Here is a 13,825-nt window from a genome sequence, read left to right on the forward strand (position 1 = left end):
GGCCTGGAGGGTCGCCCTGCACCACCCGGGGCCCAACATCACAACAGGGGTCCTTGCGGAGGGGGGTGTCAGCGTGGGAGAGGCAGGAAGAGGGAGGAGGTGGGGAACAGGCTCTCCCTGGACCCCCGGAAAGAGCCAGACTCCGCGCCTTCCTCTCAGCCGGGCACTTGGGCTCCTGCCTCTGGGCAAGGACCTGACCTGCAGGCGGCTGGACGCCACATGCCCTCGGCCCTCGCTCCAGCAGCAGGGGGACCATGGTAGAAGGGCTTGTCCAGCGCCCTCCAGTGCAGGACGCGCCTGTCCCTCCACTATGCTGTGACAGCCTCGGTGGCAGAGGGTAGGCCTCCGTGTCGGCACACGGAACGCCAAGGAAAGCAGTGGCTCCGAAGCCGGCCACCAGGCGGGAGCTGAGCAGAGCCTCGCACGCCCCCTTCCTCTGTTCAACGTGTGGAATAAAATTTAAATGGATCAGCTATTCCAAGGGCGGCATTTTAATTATATTCCTGCGCCGCTCTCCGCTGACAGGAATGTTAATTCTCTGCTAAGTCAGTATTGACGGCCTTGCTGGATCCCTCCGCAGCTCCCAGGGGCCCCGCCCCTCCAGCCAGGTGACCACCTACCACTGCGAGCCCAGCCCCCTGGTCTTCCGCTGAGCAAGTGGCCAGGGACCCAAGCCGAGGACCCCAGGTGGATGAGAGGTTAGGCTCCGGTGTCACGTAACCAGTGGCGTCTCCAGGGGATGGGCTCAGCTCCCAGGGCTTGAGCCCCTCCTCTGGGGGACAGGGACAGGGAGGGAACCAGCCTGGCAGGGAGCAAGAGGGAAACGAGATGCCAAGTCTCAGAGCTGGCCAGCCAAGGATGAGGTGGGGCAGATGAGTGGGTGGGCAACTGGGCATGGTGGGGACTGTGGCAAGCGGGGGCACCTATTCAAGGATGCAGCCTGTGATTCCAATGACTTGGGAGGCTGAGGCAGGGTATCACAAGTTTGAGGCCAGCCTCAGCCACTTGGTGAGACTATCAACAACTTAGGGTGATTCTGTCTCAAAACCAAAAAATAAACAAAAAGGACTGCAGATGTAGCTTAGTGGTACCCAGTATGCAGACAGAGAGAGAGAGAGAGAGAGAGAGAGAGAGAGAGGGGAGAGAGAGAGAGAGAGACAGAGAGACAGAGAGAGAGAGGGAGAGAGGGCACAGCCAGGGCTGCAGACGCTCTGTCTCATCCGGGTCACCTTCACGTGCTTCACGTGGGGTTGGCACAGGTGAAAAGCCACCCAACTGTACTGGCCATGTGCACACCTGAGTTATTTACATTTTGAAAATAAACAGATTTAAAGTACTTAAAGAAATGTGGGCCCAAGTTTGTCAATGCTTCTGAATTTTCAAAGAAGCTTCAAATTTTAGATTTTGATATAAAGTAGCTCAGTTTTTAAATGTTGGAAACAGACTTTGGTCATTTAAAAAAAATACCACGGTCTTTTAAAGATACGACAGCCCCTCCCTTCACCCCAGCCCCCCCAGGCCCCACGCCCACAGCCTCAAGGTCAGACGAGCCCGTGGTCACGGGGGAGCCTCCCCGTCCTGGACCTACCTCCAGCCGGTCCACTTTGGCGTAGATGCCACGCATTTCTGTCACTTTGCCCTTCAGGACTGGGATGTTCTCCTCCAGGATCTGAGAAGTGTCGCTCCTGATCTAAAGAGGGCAGCTGGTGAGGCCCTCTGCCCCTGGCGGCCCTCACAGGGGTCTCACCGACCTCGCCGCTGGCCGAGGTGTCAGGCAGCATCCCGCCTGAGGACGGGCCCAGGAGCGACGCGGAGTCCCCATGGGGACCGACCTACCCCTCCAGGGACCCACACTCACCCAGGTGTTATTCACTGAATTGAAAATGAGTCCTCATCCCCCGAACACCAGCCACATGAGCCCAGACTAAGTATCTTCATTTTGCAAACCACTGATCTAGAGCAAACGGAAAGAATCAAAATCTTCCCTAAATCAAAGTCGGGGCGAGTCCCGCTTTCCTTGTGATGGAATTAATACTCGCAGGTTGAGAGCTGTCGTTAATATTCATTAATAACATTAATGGGGGCCACGGTGCTGGCGGATCCAGGTGCTTCCTACACGTGGTGCTGGGCTGGGTTCTTTCTTGTACCATCTTATTTCATCTTCAATTTCTTCAGCCTTCAGGCACCTGAAAAGGGGGGGCAGTGCACCTACTGCCCTCCAAAGCTGGGCCACTGGGATCCCTGGTGGAGGCTGCCAAATGCTGGTCCCCACACCCCTGGCAGCCTGCTCGGCGTGTCTGGGACGGTTCCTCTGCAGCCCTGGAGCCAGGGGCTGGGGTCCACGGTCAGAGGAGCGCCAGCCGGCTCAGTAGAAGCTGGACTCAGGGTTCAGGACGATGTCTGAATTTAGCTCTGGGGGTGGCCCCGCCATCTCCCGGGGCACCCGGCTCCAAGCCCAGCACTCAGGGACGCCGGTCTCATGCCGATTCCACGAGGTCGAAGGTCAGCCCTGGGCAGTGGCGTGTGTCTGACCTCAGTACCTACCCACCCCTCACCGGGACCCCAGGCCAGTCCCCGGCCTCCCCGAGGCTTGGTTTCCTCCTCTGTAAAAGGAGGTGCTCAGGAGCCTCTCCCACAAGAACACCGCGGTGAACAGACCGCCGGGCTTGAGCGTGGCCCTCAGGGGCACCCCGCCCGGCCCCAAGGTTCTGGTGTTAAATCTACGGCCTTAAGATTCAAGCAGAGAAGTGGGTGGTCCCAAGGCTGGCTCGGGGAACATGTCAGATGAGCCGGGAGCATCTCAGCCCCAGGGGCAGGGGACACAGGCTGGGGACACACCAAGGGGCGCGGGACCCAGCTTGAGAGGGCAACAGCCAGGCAGGAACGCCTAGTGACGAATGAAACCACGGCGACGGGTCATAGCCCAAAGCCAAGGACGCGGCCACAGGACGCCTCGGCCGCGTACCAACCAGGTCAGAAATAAGAAGGGCTGTGCCTGTGCCCGCGCATACAGACGTTTGGCCCTTGTCACCACAAGTGACGTGGCCTTGCACTGCATCGGCATCACAGTCGCCTTGGGATGGTCTGGAGTAAGCCGAGGCGGGCGGGGCTCAGCGGTCACGCCCGAGGCCCGGGTTCCATCCCAGCATTGCATTTAAAAACAGGCCGGAGGGAGGGTGGGGACAGGCCACCTGCTAGTGCTGAGCCGGTGATATCAGGGATGTGAGCCTCCTGGCACTTTAGTGTCCAAAGACAGCCCTGGAGCCCGTCCCCGAGGACCCCGAGGACCAGGGCACGCCCGAGCGTGAGGTGCACGTGAACAGCTCGGGGACACAGCAAACATCCCCCTGCAGGGCAGCGGACGTCACATCAACAGAGACGCCCTGGGGCATCTGAGCCGGCAGAGTGAGGAGAAGGCGCCCCCCTGGTGGGCCTCTTCCCATGAGCCAAGGCTCCAGTCCGGCCACGAGGAACCCGAATGGAGGGACCAGCTACCAGACGCTGACCACCATGTGGCAGAACTCTCTGGAAAAGCAAGGGAGAGACCAAAACTGCCTCAGCCAGAGAGACCCGGGAGACATGCCATTGAGCCCCGGGGCGCCCTAGACTGGACCTGGGGCAGGGAGGAGGGGACGGCGGGAGCAGCACCCCTCGTTGCCCCCAGCCCACCAGTGCGCCCCGGCGGGCAGCCACTCTGAGCTGTCTGGAGAACGTGGACATCTGAAGCTGTTCCAATCCAGGCCACAGAGCACGTCGAAAGTCCCGGTGGCCAGGTCTGCGTCAGCCAGGCAGCCTGGGCTCCTTGAACACAGTCCCCACCCTAACCTGCGGGCCCCCCACAGGGAAAAGCCCTCGGGCGCCCCGCTTTCTTCCCTGAGGCTGAAGTGCTGGAGAGGCCCATCCCCACCCAGGCTCGGCCCCGGAGACATCCGTCACGCAGCAGAGCGGATAATCGGCTCCGCGGACCACAAGGCTGGACCACAGTGGAACAACGCAAGGACCTTCTCTCTGTTAATTCTAAAGAAACAGACGGGGTGCTGAGAGGGAAACTGGTCTGAGTGAAGGAAGGTCGGGGACGGGAGACTCCAGAACCGCCCGCCTCCACCTTCCTGGGAACCTGAAGGACCCCGAGGAGCAGCGGGGCTGCTGGACTGAGCAGGAGGCCCTTCTGAACAGCCTCTCCCGAGCTGAAGCTGTAGGCAACAAGAACGGCAGTTTCCTAGGGTGGGGGCCTCCCGGGGCTGGGAGAGCCCCAAAACGTCCATAGCGTTCCCGCACCGGCTGGGGAGAGGGCAGGCAACGTCAGGGTCATTTAATGTAGACCCAGCCGAGCAGGCATGGGACCTGCAAGCTGTTACCACGTGCGGGACAGAGCCTCTGACGCCCGCACTGGTCCATCCCCAGCCTGATTCCGTGGGTGACGAAACAGACCCAGAGAACCAATGAGCTGCCCAAAGCCACGAGCTAGAAAGTGGGAGACGTAGGATTCCAACTTAGGGTGGTCCCCGAACACTCCCCCTCATGGGTCTGCATGGGGCTCCCATGGGGCCCCTGCCATGTCTGCCTGATCACACCTAAAAACAACACCAAAAGCACAACCAAATGAAACGCCCAGATCTCAAATTCAGGCTATTTCTCTTAGAAGCCCTGATTTCTGGCTTCTTGTGAAAGATCAGAGGAGCGGGCCACACAGAGCCGGCCAGTGTCCTCTCCCACATGGCCATGATGCAGCTAGAGCTGAGTGACAGCCGTCCCCTTTGGTTAACCACAGACCCCACCGCTCCCTAGAGTCTCCCTAGCATGGAGTCTGTGGCTGCAGGGGCTCTTTTCTTCTTAGAAGAGAGTCAGAAGAAAGTGACACGTCTTTGTTCACACCCAACCCACCTCAGGCGTCATGTGGCAGGCGTCTGAGTCTGCAGGCCTCGGGCTGTAGGCTGTAAAGGACAGAGACGACAGGAGGAACCGGTGCTCGTTGGGTCTCTGCCAGGACAAACACCCAGAGGTCTATTAGCCCGGAGTCCCCCGGCCTCCCAGGAGCCCGCGGCCCGGCAGCGGGTGGTGAGGTCATCACAGAGCGGACGGCTGTCCAGGACATTTCAGCACCTCCAGGAAGGACAGCCACGTGCCCAGGACCCCATGCAGATGCCAGATGCAACTTCTGGGCCAACGGGACATTTTCTGCTGTGTGCGCGGAGCCCGCCGCGGGCAGAAGGCGGGTCTGGCGCCCGGGGCTTCGAGGGCCTGGACGAGCTGCCCTGGGCCTGGCTGGAAGGCCCTTCAGATCCAGCCGCCGGATAACATCACCACTGCGTGGCCTCTGGTGCTTTGGTAACGATGACGATCAGCAGCTGCCATCGATTGGTCCTCGCATATGTGGCCGACACTGCTCAGAAATGGTTGATTGAGTACGATTGACATGAAGTGCCGGTCTTATGTGCACGACCTGAGGGATCCAAATGTGTGCCTGCATCTGCATAATTACAGCCAGAGCCAGGTGCCGAACACCCATCTTCCGGGAAGGCCCCTCCTGCCTCCTGGCAGCCACCACCTCCCTCCCAAAGCTAAACGCCATCTACCATTGGCCCCTGTCGACGGCACTGCCCTTCTGAACTCCCTATGAACGGACTGCTCAGCGGCCTCTTGTATCCGGCATCTTCCTCTCAGCGTCGTGCCTGGGAGACTTGTGAAACCCTGTCACTGTGTACAGGAGTCCATCTTTTTTATTGCTGGGTAGTATTTCAATAAACCATTTATTCAGCCACTGCCTTGCTGACAGTCATGGGGGCTGGTCCAGTCTGCGGTCTTTTGAACACGGCTGCTACGAACACTGGTGTCTGAGCCTTTGTGTGGACACTGGTTTTCACCTGTATTTTGTAATGGCCTCAGATTAGGAAGAGTGGGTGTGGATTAGCACGTTTAACTTGATGAGACACTTCTCCGAAGCAGCTGTACTGGTTTGCATTTCCTTCAGTGGCGCTTCATCCTCGCGAACACGTGCTCTCTTAGTGGTTTTAAAATTTCAGCCTTCTAGTGACATAAATCAAGCACACGCCTCTGTCTCACCTACTCCAGGGCTGGGGATATAGCTCCAATGCGGGGCAGAGTAGTTTGGGATGGCCACATCCTCCAGGAAGCAGGGGTCCACACCCTTCCCCCTTGGTCCTTGGTGGGCTCTGTGGTTGTTTTGACCAGTAAAGAATGACCGAAGGGACCCCGCGTCGGTTTCCATATCCAGGCCTCATGAACCTGACAGCCATGCAGTGAGGAAGCCCAAGCAGCCACGTGGAAGGTGGCGTGGAGGAGTCACACCCACGGTCCCCAGCGCGCTGGCACCCAGCCCAGGTCCCAGTCATGTACCTGAATGACGGAGCCAACGTGGGCCTCCCCAGCAAGTGCCACATGGCTCCAGTGAGCTGTCCCCTCTGTGCCTGCAGAGCCCACACAATAGAGCTGCTGTTGTTTCCTACCGCTAAGCTTCAGGTTCAGGATGAACCGTCATCTCCATTTTACAGAGGAGAAAACTAGGTTCAAGAGGTAGAGGACTGGGAGGTGCCTGGGGCCCGCAGCGGGAAGACACAGGCTTCACGTACCACCAGAGGGTGTTACGTCCAAGGTCAAAACGGGTCTCCGGACAGAGTAATGAATTTCAGTCACAGACAGGGACCAAGGACAGGCTGGTGGACAGACTAACACATCAGGAAGCTGGGCTTTGGCCTCTGGGAGCCTGGTCTTCACAGCGAGGAAGAGGCTTCTCCCGGGGCCACACAGTGCAAGCCAGGCTTCTCTGGGGCCTCTAAGTCGATCAGTGTATCGAAGGCTGAGCCGAGTTGGGGACCGTGAGAGGTCCACAGCGTGATGTCACCTGCTCCCTGCAGGCCCCGCTCATCCCTACCTTGGATCTGAGAGCAGCTCTCAGAGAGAGGAGGCCCCAGCCTCAGGCTGGTAGCCAGTGCCCCTCCGCAGTAGGGGGCCTCCTGAGGCAGGGGCAGGCGCACCTGGTAGGCCAGGCCTGGACGGCCAGGGCTGAGAGGACACTGGCATCAGCACAGAACATGGGGCTGCAGAAGCATCGTGCACCGACAAACGGGCTGGGCGCCTCCGTCGACGTGGACTCGCGAGGTAGCCACAGGGGACACGCTCCCTTCCACCTCCTGGAATGGGGACCCCCTGGGTCGGGCTTTAGCGTCCTGCTCTCAGTTGGGTTCAAAGTACAGAGAATTATATTCTATCACCAAACACATAAGCCCAGGGTGGCCCCCAGGCAGGGCCCCCCAGGGGGCAGCGGGCTGTGACAAGTTTGGGTGTCACACTTGCCACCCACGGGGGCAAATGCTTACCAGGTGGGGACAAGCACCCAGGGGGACCAGATCTCCACTTCTCCAAGGGAAACCATAAAGCCAGACTTTTTGGCATGAAATTCTAAAAATATCAGCCGCTGATTCCATTTTTTTTTCCAGCAGCATCAACATATCTGAAGGCAGTTCCGGGCCAGAAGTCACCTGCGCAAGACCCTCGGCATTCAAGTCCGCTTGCAGCTGGGGGCGCTCCCCGGTGCTGCCTGCAGCCTCGGGCCCCTGGGGGCGCCCAGAGTTCCGGGTGGTGTGGCCTCTGTCGCGCGTCCATGGGGAATCCTGCCCGGCTGCCCTCGCAGGGCCACCGGCTCTCCTTTCACAGGAGACTCGGGGATGGGCGGGGCCTTGAGGAGGCAGATGTCCTTGGCCCTCAGTCCACAGCACCTTCTGACCTGCCTCTCTGCAAGGTCGCCTCCTCCAGGCAGCACCCGCCACCTCCCCGGCCCCTGCTCCGCCCAGCTGGTCCCTGTACCCAAACACTCTGCCTCCCCATCGGATGAACTTCCTGTTCTTCCTTCAGGCCCCAAATCCATGGCCCACTTTTCTGGAAAGCCTCCCCAGGTCCCCAGGGGGGCTGGACACCTCTGCTCTGGGATCCCTCCCTCTGCCTGGATCACCTTTGTGTCACCGCTCATGGTGGCTCTGGCACCAAAGGGACGGATCTGACCGCATCCTCTGGCTCGTCACGCGGCCTGGTCAGGAGAAGGGGCCCGGCGCCAGGTGGAGAAGGAAGGCTCATTCAGGCTGTAGAAAGTTCACCTGGTTATCTCGCTGCCACGTGGACCCACCTGGGAGGGAGAAGCTGGCCCTCCAGAGTGAACACAGGACCTCCGGCAGGTTTCCATCTCGCCCCACAGTGTCCCCAGGGGCTGGCCCGGTAGGCACTGGGTGCCCTTCGGATGCACAGGAACAGTGTCTGGCACAAAGCAGGCGCTGCGCAGCCTCTGGGGCTGCTGTCACTGTCACCCCTGGGCCTTCCCAAACGCCTCTCAGGGGACCCTGAGCTTCACGGGTCATAAGTCCACTGGCCAGACCCAGCCTGGGGAGAGGAAGGGCCTGGGCACGAGATGCAGGCGCTGTGGGCCTGCAGGCAGAAGCCTCCAACCTGGGTTCCTGGGCTGCCTTTAATGAGCTTGTAATCTTCTAGAAAATTCTATCACTGCTCCTCAGGGCTCCACACCTGGCTGGTGGACGTGACCAAGAGGAGGCTTCTACGAGGACCTGTTCGCTGGGCCTGGGGATTCTCCAGCTCCTTCCCCACCCATCCAGGGGATTTGAGCCAACACTCCAGGGCAGGGGGCAAAGGCTGGGAGAAGGAAGGGATGCGGAAGGGAGCTCCAGGCCAACCCCGCCCGGCTGCGGCCCGCCAGAGGCTCCTCCCCGGCCTCCAGGCCCGCAGCCATTTCCTGGCCGGCTCCATGTTTGCAGCGAGCTGCTCAGAGCCCAGCAAAGTTAAATATAGTCGGCAGCCCCGCGGAAGGCTCCCGCGTGGTGCCCGAGAGCGCCACCTTGTGGCCCGCTCGCCTCCTCCACCAGGGAGCCCGTCTGGGGAAGGAGAGCAAGATGGCCGCCCAGGAGGCACCTGGGCTGGGAGAGGGCGAGGCTGCCTGGCCCTGCTGCCTGCGGGCCCTCACCCACCACCAATGGCCCCCCAGGAAGCCCCTGCCCCCCAGGCTGCACTCACCCCGGCGGCCAGGCTGCAGAACTCCTCCAGCACCAGGAGCATCCCCTCGATGGCGGCCTCCACCTCCCTCGCCTGCAGAGAGAAGGTCCTGCAGATCAGCAGTGGTTTCCAGGGAGACGGGCACCTTCACTTTTTTTTTTTTTTCTTTTTGTAAAGCAAACTGAGTCTTCGGATTATATGCCCGGTTCCTTCTAGACCCCTTCCCCTTCTCAAGACCTTGGCAAGCTTGTTTCAAGTAGCAGTGAACTGAGGGCAATCTTGACTCCCGTCCGCAGAGGGGACCTTTCAGTAGAGACAAGATGCAATACTAGCAGGAATTAACAAAGCCATCCTTATCCTTCCTGTTGTACAGATGAGGAAACCAAGGCTCAGAGAGGTGAGGTAAGCTGCCCAAGGTCACACAGCTAACAAGAGGCGGGCCCAGGAGTCTCAGGCAGGTTGGAGTCCACCATCTCAAAGCCTGCTCTTAGGAGCACCTTGGTGTGCCCCCGGCAGCCACAGAGAGGAAGAGCAGCTGCACAGACTAGCAGGTGAAATTCTTCAGAACCATGCATGAAAATGATCACAGCTCAACAGAGAAGGTCTCAAACGTGCCCATCTGGTTGTAGTTGGGGTGGACTTACACTAGAAGGTTGCTCTTATTCATCGGAAATTCATATCTAACTGGGCGTCCTGAGGGTTATCTGCAACCTGTTAACCATGCTTGCTTAGCCCTGTGAGCAGCTCTGACAGGGGACTGAAGGTCTTAGGCCATCTGGAGTGTCCAAGGCTCAACAGCCCTCTGGTCCCAAGACACTGCAGTGCTGAGGGAGTGGCTCAGAAGTAGAGTGCGGGTTAGCACACACCAGTCTCCGGTGTCAGAGCCAGTACTGAGGGAGGGAGGGAGGGAAGGAGGGAGGGAGGGAGGGAGAGGGGGAGGGAGGGAGGGAGAGGAAAGGAGGGAGAGAGGGAGGGAGGGAGGGAGAGGGAAGAAGGGAGGAGGGAGGGAGGGAGAGGAAAGGAGGGAGAGAGGGAGGGAGGGAGGGAGAGGGAAGGAGGGAGGGAGGGAGGGAGGGAGAGGGGGAGGGAGGGAGAGGAAAGGAGGGAGAGAGGGAGAGGAAAGGAGGGAGAGAGGGAGGGAGGGAGGGAGAGGAAAGGAGGGAAGGAGGGAGGGAGGGAGGGAGGGAGAGGAAAGGAGGGAGAGGAAAGGAGGGAGAGAGGGAGGGAGGGAGGGAGGGAGAGGGAAGGAGGGAGGGAGAGAGGGAGGGAAGGTGGGAGAGGGAGGGAGGGAGAGAGGGAGGGAAGGTAGGAGAGAGGGAAGGAGGGAGGGAGAGAAGGAGAGAGGGAGAGAGGGAGGGAAAGGGGAAGGGAGGGAGGGTGGGAGAGAGGGAGGGAGAGGGAAGGAGGGAGGGAGGGTGGGAGGGAAGGAGGAGAGAACAGAACACACTGGGGTCGTGGCCGTCCGAGAGGTGCTGGTCCAGGTCTCCGGGGGACCAGATCTTTCCATTTGCCAAGAGGAGACAGAAATTCTAATATTATAGGAAATGTCCCAATTTTTAAATAATTGGCATAGGTTCAGAAAAAAATCTTTAACACCCCACGAGCCAAACCAAACAGGAGCAGAGTAAGGCGCTGCTCAGGACGGCCGGCCCGCCCCACCTGCGCGAGGCCAGCCTGGACTTCACCCCCAGCGCGCTGCTTTCCTGACCTATGAAAGCGGTTCAGGCCGCTGCTGCTCCAGTGGAAGGAAGTCCACCAGGACATGGACCCCTGCAGGCCCTGCCGGAGACGGTGACCAGGGGCTGCTGGGCAGGCGGGGGCCACCCCACACCTGGAGACTCCCCGCCACCCCCGGTCCCCACAGAGGTCCGCACGGCCTCCAGCGTGAGCCTGGCTACAACAGAATAAGCCACTCGCTGCACAAAAAAGCTCCTTCCGGCCGGGTATAAATAGTACCAAGCTGCAGTTTAAACCCTGGAGCTTCGTCTCACAGCTGGGACTATTTCTGGGCTGCAACAGGGCGGCCTGACAGGAGAAGGGGCCGTGGCAGGGGAAGCCTGGAGGCTCGAAGGTCCCCTGGCCCCAGAAACAACGTCGTGGTCAGGGACGTCATGTCACCACCGAGGGGAAAGAGGCGGCCGAGAGCAGCCGGGGAGCCCGGCCGCTCCTTCCATCCAAGGGAAGCGAGAGACGCGAGGGGCAGAGCGGCTGCTGAGCCCCCGAGTGGGGTGCACACAACCCGGACCCTGGCCGGCAGACTTGCAGGGGCCACAGAGGCCCAGCGGCTGCTGAAGGAGGCCTCCTTCCCAAGATGCTCCAGAGCCCCCAACCCCACGGCCAGTTCAGAAAGGATCAGGCACAGGGGCCGGGGTAGCTCAGTGGAAAAGTGGGTGTCTAGCACGTGCAAGGCCCCAGAGTCCATCGCCAGCACTGCAGAGAGAAGGGAAGGGAGCAGGAGAGGGGAGGGGAGGGGAGGAGGGTAGGGGAGGGCAGAGGAGGAGACATGGCAGGTTCAAGTCTGTCCTGGGTTCAAATCCTGTCTGCTCTTTAGCTAAACTGGGACCCTGACCCAGCGGCTTTGCATGTGCATCTTGGCTGGCTCACCCGTGACAGGAACCATTGTACCTACTTGGCACGGCCGTCAGGCGGTCGACCTGGCACGGTAAATGTGACTGAGTCATCAGCAGATGCGACACACGAAGGTCCGTGAGGGAGGTCAGCTGGTCCAGAGGCCCTCCCTTGACTCTCGAGGAGCCCTCTAGTTAGGTGCCGTTATTTCCCCCTTTTTAATGGATTGAGGATCAGGGGATCGGGAAAATTCAGTCACCTGCTCAGGGCCACACAGCTAATAAATACTGAAGCCAGAATTTGATTCTGAGCAATATATGCTAGAGCTGAAGGTTTTGTTGGGTGGGGGCATTTTGTGTGTTTTTGTTTTTGTCTTTTGCAGTACTGGGGTGGAACCCAGGGCCCACACGTGCTAAGCAAGTGCTCCACCACCGAGCCACATGCCCGGTCCTTTTTATTTTTTGACAGGCCTCACTAAGTTGCTGAGGCTGGCTTCAAACTTGCGATCCTCCTGCCTTAGCCTCCTGGGCAGCTGGGAGTACAGGTGTGCCCCACCAGAGCTACAGTCTGTCGCCCCAGGATGCTCTGGGGAGAGCGGACGTGTCCCCTTCACTGCTGCCTGGCTGTAGTTGCTCTCCCCAACTTCACCTCCTGGGGCCCAGGGTGGTGCCCAAGAGCAGGAAGGAGCAAAGGCGTTTTGCGACTGTCTGGCTGACTTCAGGAGAAACCAGCCCAAAACATTCCCAGCCGACAGGAAGGAGCTGGGATTGGCCACCCCAGCAGGCCCACAAATCACTCATGGGACGATTTTCTCTCAAGATAATCCCCTAAATTGCCTCAGAAATGAGTCCCGCCGGCTGCAGCCTATGAGGCTTTTTAACCAGCCTGAAAGCTAAACGAACGTTCCTGCTGTTCTCTGTAATTCCCTGGGCGCCAACTGCTTCAGTTCAAGCGGAAGGAGCAAAGAGGCTTGCTCTAAGTGACACAGGGCATTACAGTGGGGACCTGTGAGCGGGCTTTTGTTTTGCAGGGCTGGGGATAGAACCGGGGTCTGGTGCTTGCCAGGCAAGCCCTGTGCCACTGAGCCACAACCCCAGCCCTACTGGGCATTGTTAACGTGGGTAAATCAAGGCTTCATTCTTCCACACCCCCGTTCTCCCAAAACGCTCATCCCAGCTTCCTAGCTGGGCAAGCCAAAGACTGAAGAGGGCTGGTCCTGCTAAATCTCCTTGCCCACTGCCACCCTGCCACAAGGTGCCATCTCTTGCTGGGGCTATTGCAGTAGCCTGCTTGCTGGTCCCCCACTTCCTGTCTCGCTCCCCTTCGGTCTTCTCTGCTGAGGGATCCTCTGCTCAGCACCCTCCACAGGACCACTCTGCATCCACCAGGATGGCTCCAACCACAGAGACGGAGACAGAGTCGCAGAGGAACCGAGCGGTGGGAATCATCCGCAGCGCGCGGGTGGGAAGGTACAGCTGTGCGGTTGCTTTGGAAACTCGTCTGGAAGTTCCTCGCCAGGAACGCGGGGAGTTGCCCTCCGACCAAGCGACATACCCGAAAGAATTGGAAACACATGCTCTTGCAAAAACTCGCACATACTACTCAGCATAGCGAAGACGTGGAAGTAACCTGATGTCCCAAGCTGGCGGACGGGCCAAGGCAAGGTGGTAAAATGTCCGCGACAGATTAATAACCTTTCCTCCGATGGAAAGGGATGAAGCCTGCAGGGGCCGCGACAGGGTGGTTCCTGAGAAGGTACGCGAGTGACAGAAGCCAGACGCAGCAGGTCACATGCTACAGATGCCATTTACCTGGAACACCCAGAGCAGCGGGCCAGGGTGGCTTAGTGCCGTCCCTTTCAGGGGATCAGGGACGGCAGGGTTCACTGCTAAGGGTTGTAGGGTTTCCTTTCTGCGGCGATGGAGACCTTCTGGAGTCAGTCGTGGAAGCATTTGTAGAACACAGTGAACAGACTGAACGCCACGCAACTCCGCACTTTAAAACAGTGGATTTTGCAAGTCACGGTGGTCACCCCTGGAATCCCAGCAGCTCGGGAGGCTGAGGCAGGAGGATCCCAAGTTCCAGGCTGGCCTGGCCAATTTAGTGAGATGCTGGCTCTTCCACCACCAGATGAAAGCTCTCGACGTCTTGGGTTTGCTATCTTATTCACTTTTCTGCTCCAGGCCCTGGAAGAGGGACTGGCCCACAGGAGAGCTGGCATTTCTGAAGATGGGCCCCAGTC

At 59.4% G+C, this 13,825-nt stretch overlaps 1 protein-coding gene across 1 annotated transcript in view; it reads right to left on the minus strand.

The window, feature by feature from the left end:
- The window catches only part of Bcas4 (breast carcinoma amplified sequence 4), a 55,465-nt gene that overhangs the window by 27,671 nt on the left and 13,969 nt on the right, over positions 1–13,825 (minus strand). The window contains exons 2-3 of the mRNA XM_047536248.1: positions 9,037–9,108; positions 1,589–1,690 (exon numbers count right to left, since the gene is read on the minus strand). Of these exons, the coding sequence (XP_047392204.1) occupies positions 1,589–1,690; positions 9,037–9,108 (174 nt within the window). The remainder of the gene's footprint in view (positions 1–1,588; positions 1,691–9,036; positions 9,109–13,825) is intronic.

The sequence above is a fragment of the Sciurus carolinensis genome, chromosome 2 (genome assembly GCF_902686445.1).
Source record: "Sciurus carolinensis chromosome 2, mSciCar1.2, whole genome shotgun sequence".
Classification (NCBI taxonomy): domain Eukaryota; kingdom Metazoa; phylum Chordata; class Mammalia; order Rodentia; family Sciuridae; genus Sciurus; species Sciurus carolinensis.